This window comes from Apostichopus japonicus, chromosome 17 (genome assembly GCF_037975245.1).
Source record: "Apostichopus japonicus isolate 1M-3 chromosome 17, ASM3797524v1, whole genome shotgun sequence".
In the NCBI taxonomy this organism is placed as follows: domain Eukaryota; kingdom Metazoa; phylum Echinodermata; class Holothuroidea; order Aspidochirotida; family Stichopodidae; genus Apostichopus; species Apostichopus japonicus.
This window is the reverse complement of record NC_092577.1, coordinates 6,862,037-6,881,774: the sequence shown is the minus strand read 5'-3', so window position 1 is coordinate 6,881,774 and position 19,738 is coordinate 6,862,037. Positions and strand designations below refer to the sequence as shown.

Genomic DNA, 19,738 nt, shown 5'->3' with positions numbered 1-19,738 from the left:
AGTAACTGTTCAAATACTTTGGCAATTTTTCTTAACAGTAATTGACTGATAGCAAGAATAATGGTGTTTTATTTGATCATTATATTTAGCGGGGAACTAGTAGATAAAAGGAGCTAATTTATGCATTTAAACACTAATGTCATGATAGTCTAGCGATCGAGCGTAATCCGATGATGAATAATGCTATCATTTTATTTGATGTTTGTCTCTGTCTGGACCGTATCCATCGCATTTTGTAATGACGCCTTAATATGACTTAAAAGAACAAAAAGCTGTAACTGATAAATTAACAAGAGGCTAAAATAATATGTTTCCTTCAAACATTCGACTAATCTGATTCTACTATATTGTATAATAGACTATAATAGATTTAGTAATACTAAATCACTAGTATTATTTTGCCGCTATATGGAAGAGTATTTGAGTAGATAAGATTAAGTGTGAGAATGAATTAAATGGTGACATTAGGCAGAAGTATTGTGTAATTTGTTAAAGTCAAATAAAACAAATTGGGTTGTAGTTCTCCTTCCATAGCTAATCATGTTTTCTGTAAATTCACCTTTATAATAAGCTACATTTCTGGAATGTTCCCTTTGATGCTAAATTCATGATGACTCCTCTGTGCAGTCCTAAATGTTACTGTTACTTTTAATTTGATATGAACAACATAACACCGCTGAGTGGCTTCCAGTCTATGTAGCAGGTGATGCCTGTTATTATGTGTTGCAGGGATCTCCGTTAGTATGTGTAGCAGGTGATGCCTGTTACTATGTGTAGCATGGATCTCATTCAGTCTATGTAGCAGGTGATGCCTGTTATTATGTGTAGCATAGATCTCCGTTAGTATGTGTAGCAGGTGATGCCTGTTATTATGTGTTGCAGGGATCTCCGTTAGTATGTGTAGCAGGTGATATATGTTGTTTTGTGTCAACCCTTCATTAACTGCAACAGTTTGTCGAGGTGACAACACTTTGAACAGTAATAATTTGTTTCTTTCTAGGTTACATATTTGAACTAGAGTTATCTCCAGGAGGAACAGCAGACCGTCTAACGTGTACTCTCCAGAGAGAGGGAGACAGAGAGGTGGAGAGACAGTTAGACAAAGAAAGGGAGAGAGGGGAGGGGGGTGGAAAGACAGAGAGAGCAGATAGACTGACATTCTTCTCAGTAATGTCTCTGGAGATTCCATAGCAGACTGTTTTATTTAGTTAACCAATCAATAGTCTAAGCCATGTTGGCCCGATGACCTCCTCCAAGATTCTACACATTATGAGGTTCACAATACTTAATAATATTAATCCAACGTCTGCCATCTTCAATCAGGTGGTTTGCAGAACGACCGGGCCATTTGGTTAAGTTGTCGATCTAACGCGCATGAGAACAACCAACGTCCCGCAATCTTTGTGTTCAATTCATCATTTATCATTGGTTAACCGTGTTTCACTTTCTGATTACTTATCATATTTTAGAAGTAGATATTAATTATCAACGATGCTCGTCTTTTCGTTTCAAATAACATTAAAATAAATCTTGAGAGAACCTTGCCTTCCATTTCTGCTGAACTCTTTTTGTTGTTGTAGACACGTGACGTATAGAACGCATTAACTGCTACTTCTTCATATAACGATTGTTCATTCATGTGACATATGGAACGGATTTACTGCTGTTATATAGACATAGAACATGTGTTATAATGTTCTTTATCATATAGATTAAATGTCATTGCGTAATATCATAGTGAATGTAGGTTATAATCAAGTTATGAACATGCAATGATTAACTAAAGCTAAATAATATATCGAATGTGTCATTCCTTGTTATATTAGACGGATCAACTACTGATACATACTATAATGAATGTATAATTCCTTGTTACATTAAATGGATTAACAAGTGATAATGTGTAATTGTACTCGCATGCTGCACTAAACGGAGTATTAAATGTAACGTTGTAATGTAATTTATGATTTTTTTTTTGCTGCATTTTCTCAGAATATACTACGTAGTAAGAGTTCAACTGATGTAATGTCATGGTAATTCCATATTGATGTTACGTAATGGTTATACCAGACTGATGTTTCGTAATGGTAATACCATACTGATGTTACATAATGGTAATAACATACTGATGTTACGTAATGATACAACCATACTGATGTTACTTAATGGTAATACCATACTGGTGTTACGTAATGGTAATACCATACTGACGTTACGTAATGGTACAACCTTACTGATGTTATTAAATGGTAATACCATACTGATGTTACTTAATGGTACAACCATACTGATGTTACTTAATTGTAATACAATACTGATGTTACGTAATGGTAATACCAAATAGTTCTGAAATCAGAGGCAATGAGTGTTATTCTTGTCTCAGTTCGTTAATAGTTTTGTTTTTAGATACATGTAAAGTCAATCGTTAAACTACTCTTTACGCTACCACCAGATAATAGAAATGTCAAGTTGTCCCAAGATTCTGGAAATTACAAGTTGACCCAAAATACACAAATTTGTGGTCAAATCAAATGTACGTGACAATTTTGTTTTAAATTTGATTATGTATTAGTATCATTAATTATTCATTCTTATATCTTTACTTATTTAACATATATTATCAGTTCATGTTTTGCTCTTTTTTCTGTCTTGTTAGGCTATCTCGAGATACTTTGCTTTTCTTCTATGTCGTTCATTTCCGATTTTATGTGAAAATACTAAATATAATATAGGTAGGGGATGTAATCCTGTTCGAGATGGACGGAATGTAGCCCTGCAGGTAGAAAAAATGTGGGAGGAACCGTAAAATATATAAAAGTGGATACAATTTAATACGGTAGGCATAAGTACAAACAGTTACCTTCAACGTTTCGAAGCAGAAAAAAATCAAGAAACAAAACAGAAAAAATATGAGACTGTAGAGAGCTTGACCTCCGCCCAAGACCTAGGATCCCTCCCAGGTAGAATCAACCTAATTTAGAGTCCACCCGGTGACTGTGCTGTATCCTAAAAGGCCTCGTACCCCTCGCCAGAGCCAGAGCCGATTGGTCCCACCTAACTAACTTAAAGTTAGGAAACCCATTTGTCATATTTTTATCTAACGTTTTCAGCGTCCAAGACGGATCAGAATAATCACTTTGAAATTCGTGAACCTTGGGGTGGGAGGGAGGATGGGTGGGGATTGATGTGTATTCAGATCAATGTGATATCAATTGTATATCTTTGACAGAGAATAGCCAATTGTAAAGCTGTTTGCATAATCTAACAATATAACTTCTAAGTCAAATGGTTTAACCTTCAATGCTTACTTTTGTATTTCGACATTTTCGTCATTTACTTGTTTTTTTTTTCTTATTTTTTAGCTTAAATATTTCCTATAACAGTTTTTTGTTACAAGTAATAACAGTTTATGCATCATTTACATTCACTTAATTTTTAATTTGTTAAATTTTTTTTTTCGGGGGGAGTAGGGGTGTTTTGCGTCTTTTTTGGGGGGCTTTTGTCTTTGTTTTTTTTTCATGGTTCGTTCTGTAATCTATAGATTTTAAAGCCCACTGTAAATATAATACGTGGTATGATTTACGATGGCGTGTATATTACGTAATATCATGATCATTACATAACATTAATATTTTTTACTTAATCAGTTAATTTATAAATTATTTTAGAATATTTTACACAATGTATTTCATGAAAATATCGTTATTTTGTTGTTAACACACGTCTTTGCAGTTTCTTATGTCATTCAAACCAAGTTAAACTCTGAAAAAAAAACATATTTAGTGTGTTGCAGTCTGGAATCCATTTTGTAAACTTAATTGTACCAAATGCATATGTAACTTGCTTGTGACTACAAAAAACCATCAGAGAAAAGTTTAATTTGACAATTTTTACTCCAATTTTTTTTATTTTATGAATTGTATGGTGGTTTGAAAGGCCAAGATGTTGACCTACTGTGTCAGTACAGCAAGACATCAGAAAACAATATTGTATATTGTTTTTGAGTTTCAGACTTCAGGACGTTGTCGAGTTGTTGCTTTGCAATAAGTCAATAAGTTGATAAGTCACTCTTACCTGTTAAATCTTGAATAAAGAAATGTCAAAAACTACGTTAATTTAGACTAACACTCACATGACACCTTGGCAAAGATTATCAAATTGTTTGAATGTCGTGTTATATATATACTAAAACAGTAACAGATTGTTGCTACAAGTAATGCCAGTTTATACATCATTTACATTCACTTACAGCTACCAGTTTTAATTTCAATATTTGATTTGTTTTTATTTGTATTTGCTGGGGTGGAGGGGGGGGGGAGTGCTTTGGGCTTTTTTTTCAGGTATTGCCTTAGTTTATTTTCATTGTTCAATCTGTTATCTATGGATTTTAAAGCCCACTGTACACAAAATATGTGGTATAGTTTATGATGACGTGTATATTACGTAATATAATGATAATTACATAACATTAATAGTTGGTATATAATCAGTTTATTAATTTATTATGATTGGCTTTCTACGTAATTTCCTTTATCTTATCACTACGCAAGCTAGACATTTATATTCATGTATACTTTAGTTATGTATCTTTCATTAAGTTCCATTACAGCCGATCAAAGACAATCCAGTGACGAGTTTGTTACGTTATTCAATTATAATTCGAACAAGATAAGGACAATCTGAACATTTTGTGTACTGAAGCTTGAAATCAATCATCGTACTTCTATATATGGTAGGTCTTGTATTTTAATCATGGCTGGGACCAATAGTAGTTCAGCAGTTCACTGGAAACATTTGATCATAGGTTTCTTTTTTAGAATTTTTTAGACAATGTAAGAATTTCATGAAAATATCTGTATTTTCTTGTTGCAATGTCTTTGCAGTTTATTATGTTTGGCGTTAATTGCCCAAGCTTTAAGACTCTTACAAGCAAACAAACATGTCCTTTCATGTTATCCCCTCGTTGTGCACATATTATTGTAACCATTTCTGGAATTATCTTCCGCTAGCAAATTGCTAAGAAAGGAACATTTTAAATTAACTTTAAATCGCCCTTCATGATTAGTTGTTTAAATTTTTAGATATCATATCCGGTAAATGTTTTCATATTTTGTGAATTTCTATTCCCTTTTCATTCTTTTGCCTTTTCGTTTTTTTTTTTTGCTTTCTTTTACCGTATTTACCATTAGTGTGATTAAACAAAGGTAATGAGAGATCTGTTTGTATAATGAACAAAGGTTATATGAAAGAATATAGTTGGTTAGCCATACAGTTCATATTCGATCAGCTGTTTTGCGTGATTAACTTGTAAAAGTCAATTTTTGCTAATCGTTCCGTCATCCTACTATAGAGTATTTACACGGACCTTTCATTATGTTTCGTTGTTTTCGTTTCAAAACACCTTACATTGTACCTGGCATACATTACAACATGTCCTCGTTTTTTTTTTTCAAAAATGAATACACCCATATTTAGTTTGTTGCAGTCTGGTCTACATTTTGTAACTTAATTGTACCAAATTCATATGTAACTTGTGACTACAAAAACCATCAGAGATAAGTTTGATTTGACAATTTTTACTCTCATTTTTTATTGTATGAATTGTTTGGTGGTTTGAAAGACCAAGATGCAGACCTACTGTGTCAGTACAGCACGAATTCAGAATAAATATTATATATTCTTTTCGAGTTTCAGATGTTCAGGAAATTGTGGAGATGTTGCTTTGCAATAAACTTGACAACACATCAAACATATGACTTTGTCGAGTTGATAAGTCACGCTAACCTGTACAATCTTGAATAAAAGAAATGTCAAAACTACGTTAATTTAGACTCATACTCATATAACACCTTGACAATATATATCAAAGTGTTTGAATGTCGTGTTATATACTAAAGCAGTGAGTCTATAACTTGTTTGTCCCTTCAGAACCGCATTGGAATCGCGATATCGACTAAAATAAACAAAATAAAAAAGATCAAAGGTTCTGTGGTCCGTTTCCTTTCTTCGTCTGCTGACTATAGTCTACTGCAGTGTTAATCTTAGCACATGTACTAACTTAAAGATGTAATCTAAAATATTTGTAATGGCAACCAATATCTTTTTTCCCAAGCTTGGAGTTATCCTGAAGGTTCTGTTAAGTCTATACACAAACGTCAATGTCTTTGTAGCCAGGTGTCTTCAATATGGTTACGTGGAGCAGGTTCTTGCGATTATTTCCTAAGTTTTATCCTCGGTATTTGTTTCATGAAACTGAAGATCCCTGATTTGAGGATGCATAACATTTATATTCTATGGCCCTATATACATACTTCCATGAGCACTCCGGATTGTTTGGCGTTCCATGTAAATGCAAGCACACTAATATGTGATGTAACAATTGAGATGGTTGAGGTCATCTTCAACGTCATATTCCCTCAAACTCTAACCAGATGAATTTGTATATTTGTTAACTTGATTTGGATGTTAATTATGACCAGTACGAAAGGACAATATGTTACAGTTTCGACATTTCAATGTACAATCAACCTAGCTTATTTTGTTAACATAACCCGGTAAAATTGTTTCGAATAACAACCTTTCAAGAAATGGACCCAGTTTGATAAAAGCTTGTTCCCCTCTTGCATTCAAGTGACCTATGATAGAGTTTTTGTTTGTAAACCTGTTGTGTGGTCTGCAGTAAAAGAGATATATCGTCTCGTTAACAGCATCCCAAGCAAGAGATGTATGGTAGATTGATTAAAAGTTCAATAATGGGGTTATGATTCTTCATCAATTAACTTGTTGAGTGTTTGAGTGTTTGAATAGTGATAATAATCGGTAATAATAATTAGGTGTAATCATAATAAAGTATAATAATAGTAAAGTGTTTAACTACTGATAATAATCATTGAATTAAGAAACAAATAAAACAGAACACACATCAAAGTTAAAAGAACGTAAGCTTTTCTCCATTTGTACGATGGGGAGTATAGTTAGTTTTGTTCGAGAACATTTGACTGTAATGATTCACCAATTGATGGTGAATGGCTTGTTGTCCTGCTCCAGCTGCCAGATATGCTTCGGGAGCTCCGTTGCGTTTTGGTGTTTTTGGTGGTCGAATGACATCTTGTGGTTGTCATATCTAAGCTTGAAAGGGGGTTCTGTTAGACCTATGTAAGTCTTGCAGTTGTCGGTGTTTTTCACTTCGGCCTTGTATATGATGTTTGATGCCTGGCAGTGTCCATTTAGTGGGTAAGTGTCCTTTTGTCGGCAGTTGCAAGCTTCCTTTTCTTACGTTGTGTGAGTGATTGCTATGCGTTTGCTATCATTAACATAAACTTCCCGAAGACATCGAAACTACACACGATATTCATCAGAAACACGGTGAAAGTCAGTTAAAGCTGCTATAGGTTATAGTGGTAATGTAGACGTTCAACCCAATCGAAGGTGCCTAATTTTTCGAGTATTTTCATTTAACACCCAGGAATACACGTCACAAAGAGAAATTACACCCATGATAAGATTTATTTTTAGTAGAACATTCAATAAACAATACATATATGTATACATTGATCAAGTGACAATTTTTTGAAAATGTTTTCCTTGCATTCTGTAAATAGTCTTTTGGCGGGTATTAATATTTTAATTGCATTAATAAGGGTTTTCTTCCCGTTTGATTGAACGACGAGGCTTCCTTTTTCGCTTTTTTGGTTGACTGGCCTGGAAAGCTTGATCGGCTCTCTTTTTCGCTTCGATCTCATCCGCAAGACGACAGGCCCTCTCCCATCGTATTTTGTACTCTGTTTTATGTTCCCTCTCCAGTATGGTCCTAATGAAGATGAGCAATACACAGTAATGTACTTGCCATAAATAAGGAGGACAATAATGCGCATACTCATTGGCAATCATTTCCTACATTTCATGAAAGAATCGTTCAACGGAATTGTGAAGGAATTTGATAAAGTGTTAAGTGATGCATTCAAAATTGGATATAATTAAATAAGTACAATGTACAGTAATGGTTTTTTACCACAGACTGAACTGATTATAATCACCTTATAGCTTTAGTTCTCAATTTAACTCACGTGTACTCGGGCATAGTCTTGTCAAAGGTTGATTTGTAACCAAAGTTAATCGCGTTAGTATCAAACATTTCGTTGACTTCCCAGCCTTCATTCTGTTTGGGACTTATAAAATAAAAAACGTATGTTTTAAGGTTTTTTTCTGGGCAGAAGGTTGAGTCCTGATATGTTATAGTCCAAAATCTTTATCGTCAGTCTGCTAAATCGTAAAATATATCGTACGTATGAGGCGGGAAATGTATATGATCTCCTAATGGTCTGTGTATTAAACTACATAATCCAGTCACTTTGATCGATGAACCTTAATCGTTTAGTAGGTCGTTTGTCGAAATGTTCAATGTGCTTCACAAATACAACATATACTGAGAGCAAATATTCCTTGACAAGTTTTACATCATTTCCAAATTAAGTTGGTGCTTAAATTTATCTTTTAAGAAATGACTGTCACCCAAGATTGAGCCTGCATGAGCACGAAAAGCAAATAACTTGGTTTACTCTCAAACCATTTCAGTGGCGTAGGAAGCAATCGAACCTGAAGTGAGATGAACAAACAAAAAACAAACATGTGGTGTCTGTGGTCTTTATAAAAAGTTAGATGTTACTGTGGCCCATATCGGACTGTGACAAATCCGACTATTTGGTTTCGAGAACCAGTTTATTAAAGTTTGAGAGTGGATAAATTAAACCTACAAACTTGAAAATTAGAAATTAAAACAATGGAAGTTCAAATTCTCCAGAATGCAAAACGGTTAGAAGAAACAAACAATCGTATTCACGGGCTTCCTATTTTGCTTATATGTAACTATGTCTGTGTACCTGATCTAAATTTAGACAGTGGTCAGTTATGTCACTAAGCTCCTCCCACTTGACAAGGTATCGCGGTCTCATTGGTTCCAGGAATGGCCGCTTGGCAAAGTCTTCATCGTACAGGAACGCGGCTGCATGTGACGACAAAATATATACCATAACTAAGAATGGTCAATTTATTATTATGGTGAGATATACCTGAAGGATATAACTGAGTGTGGTATTTTACACCATAGACAAAACCAACTTCTTGCACCCCTCCCCCCCCCAAAAAAAAAAAAATCGGACCTAGATTTTCAAAGAAAAAATGTTTTGTAGAAACAATGAAAAGCAAAAAAAAAAAAAAAAAAGGAAAAAAAAGGAGTGGACATTGAGCACCGGGGAATCCCCTGAATTACAAACGTTTGAAAATAGTGGCGCCCTTCATGAATGTTGTATCTCTGATCGGGCAAAACTTGTATGATTCATTTTTGCATTACCCTGCGCAGGGCTTTATGTACCATACATTAGGGCAATATATAATGCGTTAGGCCTAATCATAACACCGAGTTCAATTCCATTGTTTTAACAAGCCTAAATCTGATTTTTGGAACACCATTGAAGTCAATTAACCAGTAACTAACACTTTGTTGGGACTGTAGTGATAATAAGATGAAGTGTATTGAAGACAACAAGATCATTAATTCTCCAAATACGAATGTATACGCTTCGATAAAAGTTCATATGCATGAAACTACGTGCCTACCACTATTCATAAGTACATGCCAGAACCGTATGTAGACATAATGATCATGTACATGCGTACAACTGGCCCCCTTGTTACTCAACGACAGTTTCGTTCGAACTACACTTTTACATGGGTGTATAGTTTCGACAGTGCCAATTGAATGAACTATTAGCCTATGTTTCCTTTTATTATGTTTTTCAACGATAAGTACTGCACCCGCGCTGGCCTAACGATAGCACCAGCCCTGTATAATTAAAAGGTATATATCCTAAGGAAGATGTACTTTCATGAACAAAGGAAACACATTTATTTCAAATATGTTCCTCGCGAACAAGGTAATTACCTATTAAATTTTGCTAGCGAAATGTGGATAATTGCGTGCGGAGTCCCGTAAAGTAGCTGTCATTGGTCGGCTTCACGGTGCACAGTAATGGAAGCCTTATTTGATCATGTTAATAGGTTATTAACTTGGTCATTGGCCATAAAGTCCCACCCAACACACATCAAAGCCCACTGCTCACGACTACCAATAACACCACTGTAATTCGGAGAAATTTTTATGTATCAGGTAACATTTCTATAAGTGTTATACATTATAATCAAGACAATATTATAGTTACCACGAGTAACTGCTTCTCCGCGTTTCTCATTGAATAGGGAGGTTGCTGCATGTGAGGGAAACACATAACACGACTATAAGAATGGTCTTCCAGCCTATTGTCCCAGTGAGATAAACGTATACAATTTACATGTGTTATACATGTACAAGACACTATAATATTATAGTTACCGCCAATATCTGCTTCTTCGCGTTTCTCATCGTACAGGAAAGTTGCTGCGTGTGAGGGAAAAAAACATAACTTGACTAACAATGGTCTCTCAGACTATTATCCCAGTGAGATAAACGTATGATATTTACATGTGTGATACATGTATACAAAAACACACGATCATATTATAGTTACCGTGAATATCTGCTTCTTCGTGTTTCTCATTGTACAGGAAGGTTGCTGCATGTGTGAAAAAAAAACATAACATGACTATAAGAATGGTTCATAACCTATCTTCACAGTGAGGCAAACAAATAATATCTACATGTGTGATACAAAAACACACGATCATTTTATATATACCAGGAATATCTGCTTCTTCGCGTTTCTCATCGTACAGGAAGGTTGCTGCATGCGAGGGAGAAAACATAACATGACTAAGATTGGTCTTTCAGCCTATTATCACAGTGAGCTAAAATTATACTATTTACATGTGTTTCACATGTACAAGACACGATCATATTATAGTTACCGTGGATATCTGCTTTTTCTTGTTTCTCATCGTATCCTTCTTAGGGTGTGCTCAGTTCAAGGGCGACAGTCGGTTGTTCTTTCCAGCTGAACATTATTGAAATAAACCATTAACAAAATTAGAAGTATTGACGTGACGGTGAAATATGTCATGTTGCAGAGAAGGTCGAAAGGGAATTAAATAATATAAATAATTACGACAGGACGTAGCCATTCAAATGTTAACATGTTTAATATCGGTACCGGCCGACTTGTCCAACATGTGGCGATGGGACCTTGAAACAGACCATCGTACCAACATGGGATCCCCGTACTGTCCAAACGACATAAACTCATTTAAAATAGTTGCGTTAAACTCATACATGCCTGCAATATTTACAGAGAGAAGTTTTTTTTAGAGATGGGGCAACCAACCAAGCATCGTCAATATCGTAACTAAGGAGACCTCAGAGTTTCGAGCAGATCTTACATGATAATCTATCTTTTAACCTCTTATTGTATAAATTATACCATCATACTCACCGACTCCATTTTGTTATTCTCGGAATGCTGAAGATAGCATCTTCAACGAAAGCATAGAGCAAAGGCAAGGCTATGACTAATAGATCATAAAGCAGTATCATGGTTTTAACTTTCTAGACTTCGAGATGCAGAAATACAACCAGACCGCTGCATGTGACACTCTGAAGCGATCATCTTCTGTATGTGCATCTTTGTGCACAAAACTTATGGTTTAATCTGTGACGCAATAAAGTTATAATTAGCCTGTAGTGGAGAGCACGCGCGCATTTGTTCATACGTGTATGTTTTGGTAAACAGGGATACGCTACTGCGTCGAATACCGCACTGTAGCACTATCAAATGTTTTTTTGTTCTAAGGTTGCGCACAAAGATCATAATTTATCCATGTTTTCCCTTGCATAGTACTATGCTTGGAAAGTGCGCGTAATGCGCGTTTTTTTTTTTTCACATGTGTATGTATGTTAACAAGGAATACCGCGTTGTGACCTTATCACTTTGGTTCGTATTCTACACTGTTGCTGACAAAGATAATGATTTATTAGTTACAGAAATATTGCGTAGCGTTAGATGCATGCATTCTACAAAGATGACATTCACGCTGGCTTCTGATCAAATTTCCAGGACTCGGTAACGTCATAAATGAGCATAACCTATATGCGGTATTTCATTACGTCTATTTACGTACTGGGTGCGCTACAGACGTTACATCGCAGAGTAGGTCCTACATTTAAATGTTAAGGGTATTCAATTTGATGAAGGAGGAAGGGATCCGGTAAGGGGGGGGGGTGTTTGGGGCAGGCGAAACCATCGCCATCGCCTTCGCCTTTGCCATCTTTATTATCATCTTTCTTTATTATCTCCTTCGAAACGGAATTGAGCTGTTAATTAAAAGCTAGCCGCTAGAGATAATAGATAACATCTCACGTATCGACCTATATACATATTCATCCGGAATAAAAGTAGGTTATCACCATATACGGCAGGCCATATCGATTAGTGATATTGTTAATAATAGTAATTATATAGCTTTCAAAAGGTCTGTGTCTATTTGTACTCGCATGCAAATCATGCAATATGTAGCTATGACATTCGAGGGAAAAGCCACGTTTAGGAACGAGATTGTGACTTCTTTATATATCTTGGTGCCCATGCATATTGATAGCCACAAATCGGACATTAGCCGATATAGAAAATTACTCACAAACTTACAAACTTAACAAGATAGGATGCACTTTAAAACACGCTTGTCTCTTCCAACGGCGATATCCCTCAGCGGCCACGACCTTGATGACGACGATTCTCGGTCCGTTGTACTGCGAAATTCACTGGTCCTCGACGAAGTTTCTCGCGATCCCAGAAACAGCAGTCACCTTCTTTCCGGCGATGCTCCAAAATAGAAGACGGACTTCCAGCCACAATCGAGTGAAGCACAAGTCGAACTTTTCGCAGACTAAATATTACCAGAGTCAGTCCAAAATCAGCTTTATAGCCACCAACTCCTGGCGTAACGAACTTCCTCAACGGAGACAGAAATTCTTCACCTTCTCCGAAATAAAGACAGGAAAACTGTAGTTTCACAGCAAAGTCCTCTTCAAACTTCTGAATGGAAGTGCAGAATCAATCTTGTTATCGATATCTCAATCCCTCAGAAACTACTGGCAGTTGAGCACTGACGATATATAGTAGAATGGTATAATATGTGTCGTCGCTTGCATTCGTTCAGAAACTGAGAGACTTTTCGATCTGGGGCCGGTTTTTATACGATTCGCCATGTCAAGAATCATCTAGATCTTTCTCGATACACCTGAGTAACATTTCGACCCAGTTTCTCCGTTCCCGGAAGTCCTTTGCATATCTCGCAAACATTCCAGAGAAACCACGAAGATGCGAGCACAGCGTACAACGGGATTACACGTAAACCGACGGGAAACCAAGACCAGCGTGTCATCATAAGGAATATACCAGAACAATCGTGTATTGCTCATTACATAAATAACAGTCTGACACGGCAACCCGACCTAATTTCTCAAATATTGATTCGTCACGTAGGCCATTTCAAATACTTCCTATATTATAACATTAGGTTTCTCACTAACAGTGACTAGCGTTACGCTACAATGGGCCCTCGTAACACAATGAATACAAAACTCAGGCGTACACACACCCAAAAATGTACATACACATACAAATACATAGACACATATGCCTACAAACACGAACGTACGTATATAAACACCCACACACATGTATAGCAATGCACAGTGAATAATAAAACAACGAAAAACATCAGAGATTGCCTATGCTACTACATAAATATAACAGTAATAAGAGTCTCAATATTCATTAATTGAATGAGAAAAACAAGTCCTTAATGCCATTTTTTTTTTCTACGAGCAGAGCTAGTAGAGTTTCGCTTCGAAGCCATGTGCTTTTCAACGTTAAGAATGGATTTCATTTTATAGAAGACATTATAGCAGTCAGGCTTAACATTGTTTTTTTACAATTGAACATAAAGTATTTGATATGAAGGATAAACAAATTCAATGGGTCGTAACCTGTTTCCAGCTTACTGAAGAAAACATCTTTTTTTGAGCAGATAAACTGTCTACCAACAATGTTCTGCTCGCAATCCAAAGGAAATTAGACGTCACATGACAGGACCAGAATAAATATTCAATAGTTTCCTCTTCAACATTGCAAAATGTACTGAGCGGGGAAGCAACTTTTTGCATGAAATTTAAAAGCCGATTGGTTTCTAAGATGAGGTGTATGAAACCCGTACCCGTTTTCTAAACTGACGGAATCTTTCCAGCTTCTATACACACGCGCCCACACATCACTATTTAAAATGTTCCACTGACTAAGGAGTGTCTGTAAACACCTAGCGCGTATGTTAATATCTGATATTATCAGTCAGATAATGACTATTTAATATACACGACTAAACTGCAGTACTGTGTAATATAGGACCACAGTCATACATCAAACAGATTCAGTTATGAAGCTCTGATATAGAATCTGATCATATGCTGAATCGGGCAAATAATTAGTTTCGCTTTTGTGTTGAAGCATAACCTTTGTTAAACATCATTGGAACAAAGAAAAGCCAAACAATATGAAAAGTACATATATTTCAGAAGAGCTTTAGAAAGGGAATGATGGCATATACAAAGAGTAATATGCGATAATGATGAAATGACGGGATCGGTTATAAAATGTTTTAATGGTTTTTACATTTAATCATGTTAGATAAAAACATGTTGCGTTCACACATAATACACTAGGGACAGATCGATCTATCTACACCTGGGGTTTACGGTAATAAAATGAATGATAGGCCTATTTCAAGTTATAGAGAGTTTCTCTCATCAATCGTTGCATAATTATGTAATATTCATTTTAAGACATTGTAGACATCCTATAACTATACGCTTACGTAAAGCAAGTTGAAAGTCGAAGGTTAACAGTTTTGTTTTAGGCGAAGACCCCCTCACACGACTTTATAAGTTAACCCCTGGTCATTGGTATCTTGTCAAAACTACACACCAAAGTGTGCACAAATCAAAGAATCCCTATTGGAAAAAAACAGTGCACCACATCTACGTGTCCCCTGGAGAAGTGCATGTTATCTAGCAATTCCCCATTTAAATACACCTGGGTGAAGAAAGGCAAGGAGATTAAGTGCCTTACCCAAGGACACAACGCGATGATCTTTGCCAGGACACGAACCTGCAATTCTTAGATTACAAGTCCACTGCCTTAACCACTTGACCACAACGCTCTCGTAATTCCGTAAGTGAATCTGACAATAACAAACTATGAAGATGTGGATCGAACGCGTGTGACGGTGTCTATTACACCACATACCCTCCAATCTTTCACTACTTTCCAACCTCACTGCAATAAAAGAAGAGAGATAGAAAAAAAAAGTATTTATTAACATATCATTTGCGTTTAGACCTATTTCTAGTCTAAAAGCCCCAGAAAGTCCCTTTTGACAAGTTTTACCCACCCACTTTTTCTAGTTGCAGGTTCTCCACATGCACTCCCCGACATGTTAGCAGGCTTCATAGATCCCGAGGGCCGCACATTCTTATTTATAAATTCCCGTATCAGCTCTTTATTCCCTACAATACATATTTAGGCTGGAAAGATAACTTCAGTGACGTGCACAGGATTTCCACCCACTGATTAAGTAAGACCATGTAAATTTATCCACTCACTGATTAAGTAAGGGCATGGACCTTAATCCACCCACTAATTAAAGTAAGAACATGGACCTTTATGGAGGAACCAGAGGTGAATCTAGGATTTATAAATGTGCTTGTGTGGTCCTAGGGTGTTTGAAGCCGGATATGATATATGGGGAGGGGTTTGATGGGATAGTGGGTATGAGGGGGGGGGGGGGGGTTGAGGGTTCTAGAATCCTCCCTCAGAATAACAATAACAGTATTGAACTTTTAAAAACGTGAACCTTATTACGATTGAACTAGGTATATAACTATAAGTAAAAAACAGAGTTTCGCTGAAGTTTTGTGTCAAGTTGGTTTGTCAACCCGTTCACCCCCTGGGTTGCCACCGTATGACGTCCTTTGGCTCGAGGAGTTGCATTATACTTTCCCGACAATGCTTTTGGAACAAAGGGTCGTATGAGTCTGTCCTCATGGCTTCCACCTCATCCCCTGCTCACACCAGATGCAGCTTTAACAAAATCTAGATAAACGTAGCTACGTTTCGTCTATACACGTCAAAGAGTTGGGCTGTTTCATTGATTTGTTTTGCATATATAAGTTAAAATTCTGTTCAAAATCTCTTTCACAATCTTTCTGTCTGGATGAACTTGATCCTTGAAAGGCTGTACTCTAGTTATGTCGAAAGCATCGATAAAACCAACTCTCTTCTCGTCTCGAAATATCTTCCTCAATTCTAGCTCATGTTGAACTATATTCCATTCGCTAGAAACAATAGCAATCCATACGGTGGGATGGTCTTTCGTGTTAGCGCCTTTAATGATGACCTTTGACCTAGGACAACGATCAAGAAACTCAGTCACTGCTTGCTTTATCGCTAATAATCTTCGAACGTAGAATATCTTACCAGTGGCTATGAAATGAGCCCACAGTGACAACACGTAGACGACCTCACAACCATCCTTCCTAGAATTGATTCGATCTACTATGTATTCTATGTAATCTGTTCTTAAAACTAGACCGGTCCCGGAGCTAGGTAGGCCATGGAAGTGATATTTGATTATAATCTTATCTTTAACATTCTTCAATTCCACAGGTCCATGTTCTTTAATGGCACCTTCCGGTAATGGAAGTTGAACCAAGTATCTTTTGTAATAGTCTTTGACATACTCAAAGACCTGTCTAATGGTAAAATCACCAAGAAAGACTATAGTTTTATGTGAAAGACATTTCATCCCTGTATCGACTGAAAAATCGACCACTCTACAATCGTTAGGATACCATTTATTCTGAAAGAAATGGCCACTCGTGTGCATTCCAGCAGGTTTACCATTCATTTCACAGTAGGATAACTCCATTCGGCGTATATCTTCTATGGGTAGGTTTCGCTACAAGGTATATTCAACAAGCACCGACAGATTTGCGGGAATTTTAACCATATGGGATCTGATGAATCAAACAGATAACTTTACATAAATTTAGTCACCCTATAACGATTTGAATGTCTTCTTATCCTTCCAGTATAATTGTTTTTAAATGGTAATCTGTCCACAAGTCAGCTCAAGTTTTAATTTTTTCCACCGTTTCTTTGTTATTCTGGTACACCCTTCCAAACAAATATTGGATTGAGTTGTATTCGACCCTAGATGCAATTGCCAATTCATATTTGTTTATAACATCATTTGGGATTAGGATTTGTCGACGTGATCAAATATTTCAGGTTCCAATATTCTTGATTATTTGAGTTTTTAGTAGCAGTTAATCAGCATTCCCAAAAAAGACACGATATATAAGGACTTAATAGCCGTTATCAAATTTTAATTATAAACGTTAAAATGAGTTTTAAGTAAAGTCTTCTTTTGGGTTTTCTTGTCAGTCTATTTTGATCAAACGGTTAACGACTTCACGTAGATCTTCTTCGCCGAATGTAATTACCTTTCCATTGATATGTCAAGTAAGTTAAGTTAAAAGATTAACATAATTTGTAAAAAATAATAACAATACCATTAAAAAAATGCGACCATTTGAAGTAAAATCAAAAGGAAAGAGATTCAGATAAAATAAAAGAATCGTGTAGTTCATTTAAGATGAACTATAGACACCGAGGATTTCTTTACATGTGATGCTTTCTCGTGAACAAGAATTAAAAAACAATCGAACAAGAACACAACCGTGGAAGTTGAACGTTCAAACAAAATAAATGGTTTGTCCCCCCACACCCACTGCCTTTAAAAATCTTATTTAAGGTAGTGTTGTGAATGAAAATGCACTTACTTCATTAAAAGCGACTTAGAAAGCGGTGATAAGTTTTCCTCTAATTTTAAGAAAGAACCTTTGTACATTTTATGGTACTTCCAATCTTTGCATTTCAGTCTAGGGTCCTTAGGTTTCTGACAGTACCATGGTCCATGGGTTCGAGGGTTACTTAAGATGCAAAATGGCCACTGTGAAAGAAAAAGATAAATATTACACAAGGTCAACTTATTGAAAAGAAAACTCATTTAATAAAGCTTTTCCAAGAATATAGTAGCTATGTTGATGTCCAAATAACTCCTAAATGCTAAACCAATGCAGATCTGCAGCAAACAATTCTGAGTTGGAGAGCGCACAAAGAATGTACAGGTAGGAACCAAGAATTCTTAAAGGGGCACAATACTCGTGTATTGTGTACTCTTAGGTTATTGTACACGTGATGATTGTACAGAGGGGAGCCAAACAGTCCTACAGGTTTGATTCCATATGACCAAGTTTGGAAACTGAACGTCAGAACAACGCTCAATTCAAACCCCAAGACAAAGCTGCAGTCAGTATACATCAATATTCATGAAATATATATATGGATATATGGATATAATTTAGTTTTCATATACTTTGTCATATACTACCATCCAATCAAAGTTGACTTTATGTTGTTTTAGATGAAGATGTACATTTCGCTTGTTTTTTTTTACTTCAATTACAACTGTATAATTATCACTGCAAAAAGCCATGTGCACAATTTTACTAAGATGGTAGAAAGCTAGATTGGGTGTGTGGGGGGGGGGGGGTGGTGGAGAGACCGGTTCAAATAAGAATAGAAACCTGCAAGAATGGGACAGGGGCAGCTCAATGAGTTAATGATAAAGTAGACGTGGTCCTAAATTCGTTGAAGCTAACTAACTTAGGGATTCGCCGGTTGATCATCTTCAGGGGATAAAAAACATTTAGAGCCATTTTTACACTAGAAATATGGCTATAATTTGATCTTAACGTTTGCTCGTATTTTCTTAGGAGCTTTAAAACAACACAATTGGCCATTTTCCTCCCACTAATTTACCTAGTGGGTCGTGTCTCCGGAGCCCTTTGCGAAAGCCACTTACTGTAGATAGTAAAAAAAAAACACGACGACTTACCTCAAGTTCTGCGTACATACAGATAACCTCTTCAGTTACATTTCCTGCTACGAACTGGCCTACAAAGGTAACGTTCAATCCGACCTTCCCAGACAAAGTGAGAGTCATCTGCGGAAGTAGTTCAACAGGATGAATGAGTGTTACAGAAACGTTGACCTTACCACTCCACCGCAGAGTGAAATATACAAAGTATGTCCCATTCTGATAATCGGTCATTTCATCTTCTCTTGAAGCCGAGTAAGGATTCATACTGAATATCTTAAACTCTCTTGCCTGTATTTTGATCACGAGTTTGTCGTTTATGTGATAAACAGTTTTCCTTTCCATAACATTAACAGTGGTAAAGTAAGGGCTCGTCGTTTGATCAAACTTGATATTAGGTAGAACTTGCTTGTCCACATCTCCTCCAAGAACTTGCTGATGGGTACAGTTATCGCTGGAGCGCCACGGCGGAGTGCATGGATGTACACTGTCGGAAATCAGTAAAGATGATATAAACAATTTTGACGTCAGGTGTAAACTGACACTACTTTGGCTTTCGTCCTACGATTAAATTGCTGGTTCAGTATACCGTGTGTGTACAGCAATAAAATAAGTCCGAAGAATACTGCAATTAGAGAAAAGCTGGATCTCCATAGGTGCATTTTGTTCAGTGATTGGAAGTAAAGCATGGATGTGCATGGATGGATGTAAGCAAAGCATGGAAATAAAGCATGAAATGCGTGGATTTGTAAAG

General features: G+C 36.3%; 3 protein-coding genes across 5 annotated transcripts in view; 1 reads left to right on the top strand and 2 right to left on the bottom strand.

The window, feature by feature from the left end:
* The window catches only part of LOC139985118 (NLR family CARD domain-containing protein 4-like), a 273,181-nt gene extending 267,164 nt beyond the window's left edge, over positions 1-6,017 (top strand). The window contains exon 9 of one of the 2 annotated variants that reach the window (XR_011799294.1): positions 1,001-6,017. The gene's annotated coding sequence lies outside the window, so the exon portion shown is untranslated. The remainder of the gene's footprint in view (positions 1-1,000) is intronic. The other variant, XM_071999337.1, reaches the window with a different exon arrangement.
* Positions 6,018-7,619: 1,602 nt separating this feature from the next.
* Positions 7,620-11,609, bottom strand: LOC139954938 (ataxin-2-like protein). 2 transcript variants are annotated; one of them, XM_071954957.1, is made up of 6 exons: positions 11,097-11,609; positions 10,900-10,985; positions 10,563-10,607; positions 8,880-9,001; positions 8,067-8,158; positions 7,620-7,810 (listed from the first exon to the last, which is right to left on the bottom strand). In XM_071954957.1, exons 4-6 carry the CDS (start codon positions 8,949-8,951, stop codon positions 7,633-7,635), a joined length of 342 nt encoding a protein of 113 aa, XP_071811058.1. In that variant the 5' UTR covers positions 8,952-9,001; positions 10,563-10,607; positions 10,900-10,985; positions 11,097-11,609; the 3' UTR covers positions 7,620-7,632. The 2 variants fall into 2 exon arrangements, with proteins under 2 accessions (XP_071811058.1, XP_071811057.1); XM_071954956.1 differs by lacking the exons at positions 10,563-10,607; positions 10,900-10,985; positions 11,097-11,609 and adding an exon at positions 10,388-10,543.
* A 4,220-nt stretch (positions 11,610-15,829) lies between these two features.
* Positions 15,830-19,251, bottom strand: LOC139984441 (NXPE family member 3-like). The gene is made up of 4 exons (XM_071998355.1): positions 19,003-19,251; positions 17,885-18,054; positions 17,047-17,056; positions 15,830-16,998 (listed from the first exon to the last, which is right to left on the bottom strand). Exons 1-4 carry the CDS (start codon positions 19,249-19,251, stop codon positions 16,186-16,188), a joined length of 1,242 nt encoding a protein of 413 aa, XP_071854456.1. The 3' UTR covers positions 15,830-16,185.
* Positions 19,252-19,738: the final 487 nt, after the last annotated feature.

Excerpts from the sequence above, each read along its gene's own strand:
- LOC139954938 (XM_071954957.1), bottom strand. The coding sequence starts at position 8,951 with ATGAGACCGCGATACCTTGTCAAGTGGGAGGAGCTTAGTGACATAACT. Across the intron at positions 8,159-8,879 it reads ACTGTCTAAATTTAGATCAG|AATGAAGGCTGGGAAGTCAA; the intron begins GTACACAGACAT and ends AGTCCCAAACAG. Across the intron at positions 7,811-8,066 it reads AAGACTATGCCCGAGTACAC|GACCATACTGGAGAGGGAAC; the intron begins GTGAGTTAAATT and ends CATCTTCATTAG.
- LOC139984441 (XM_071998355.1), bottom strand. The coding sequence starts at position 19,251 with ATGAATCCTTACTCGGCTTCAAGAGAAGATGAAATGACCGATTATCAG. Across the intron at positions 18,055-19,002 it reads GTATGTACGCAGAACTTGAG|TGGCCATTTTGCATCTTAAG; the intron begins GTAAGTCGTCGT and ends TTTCTTTCACAG.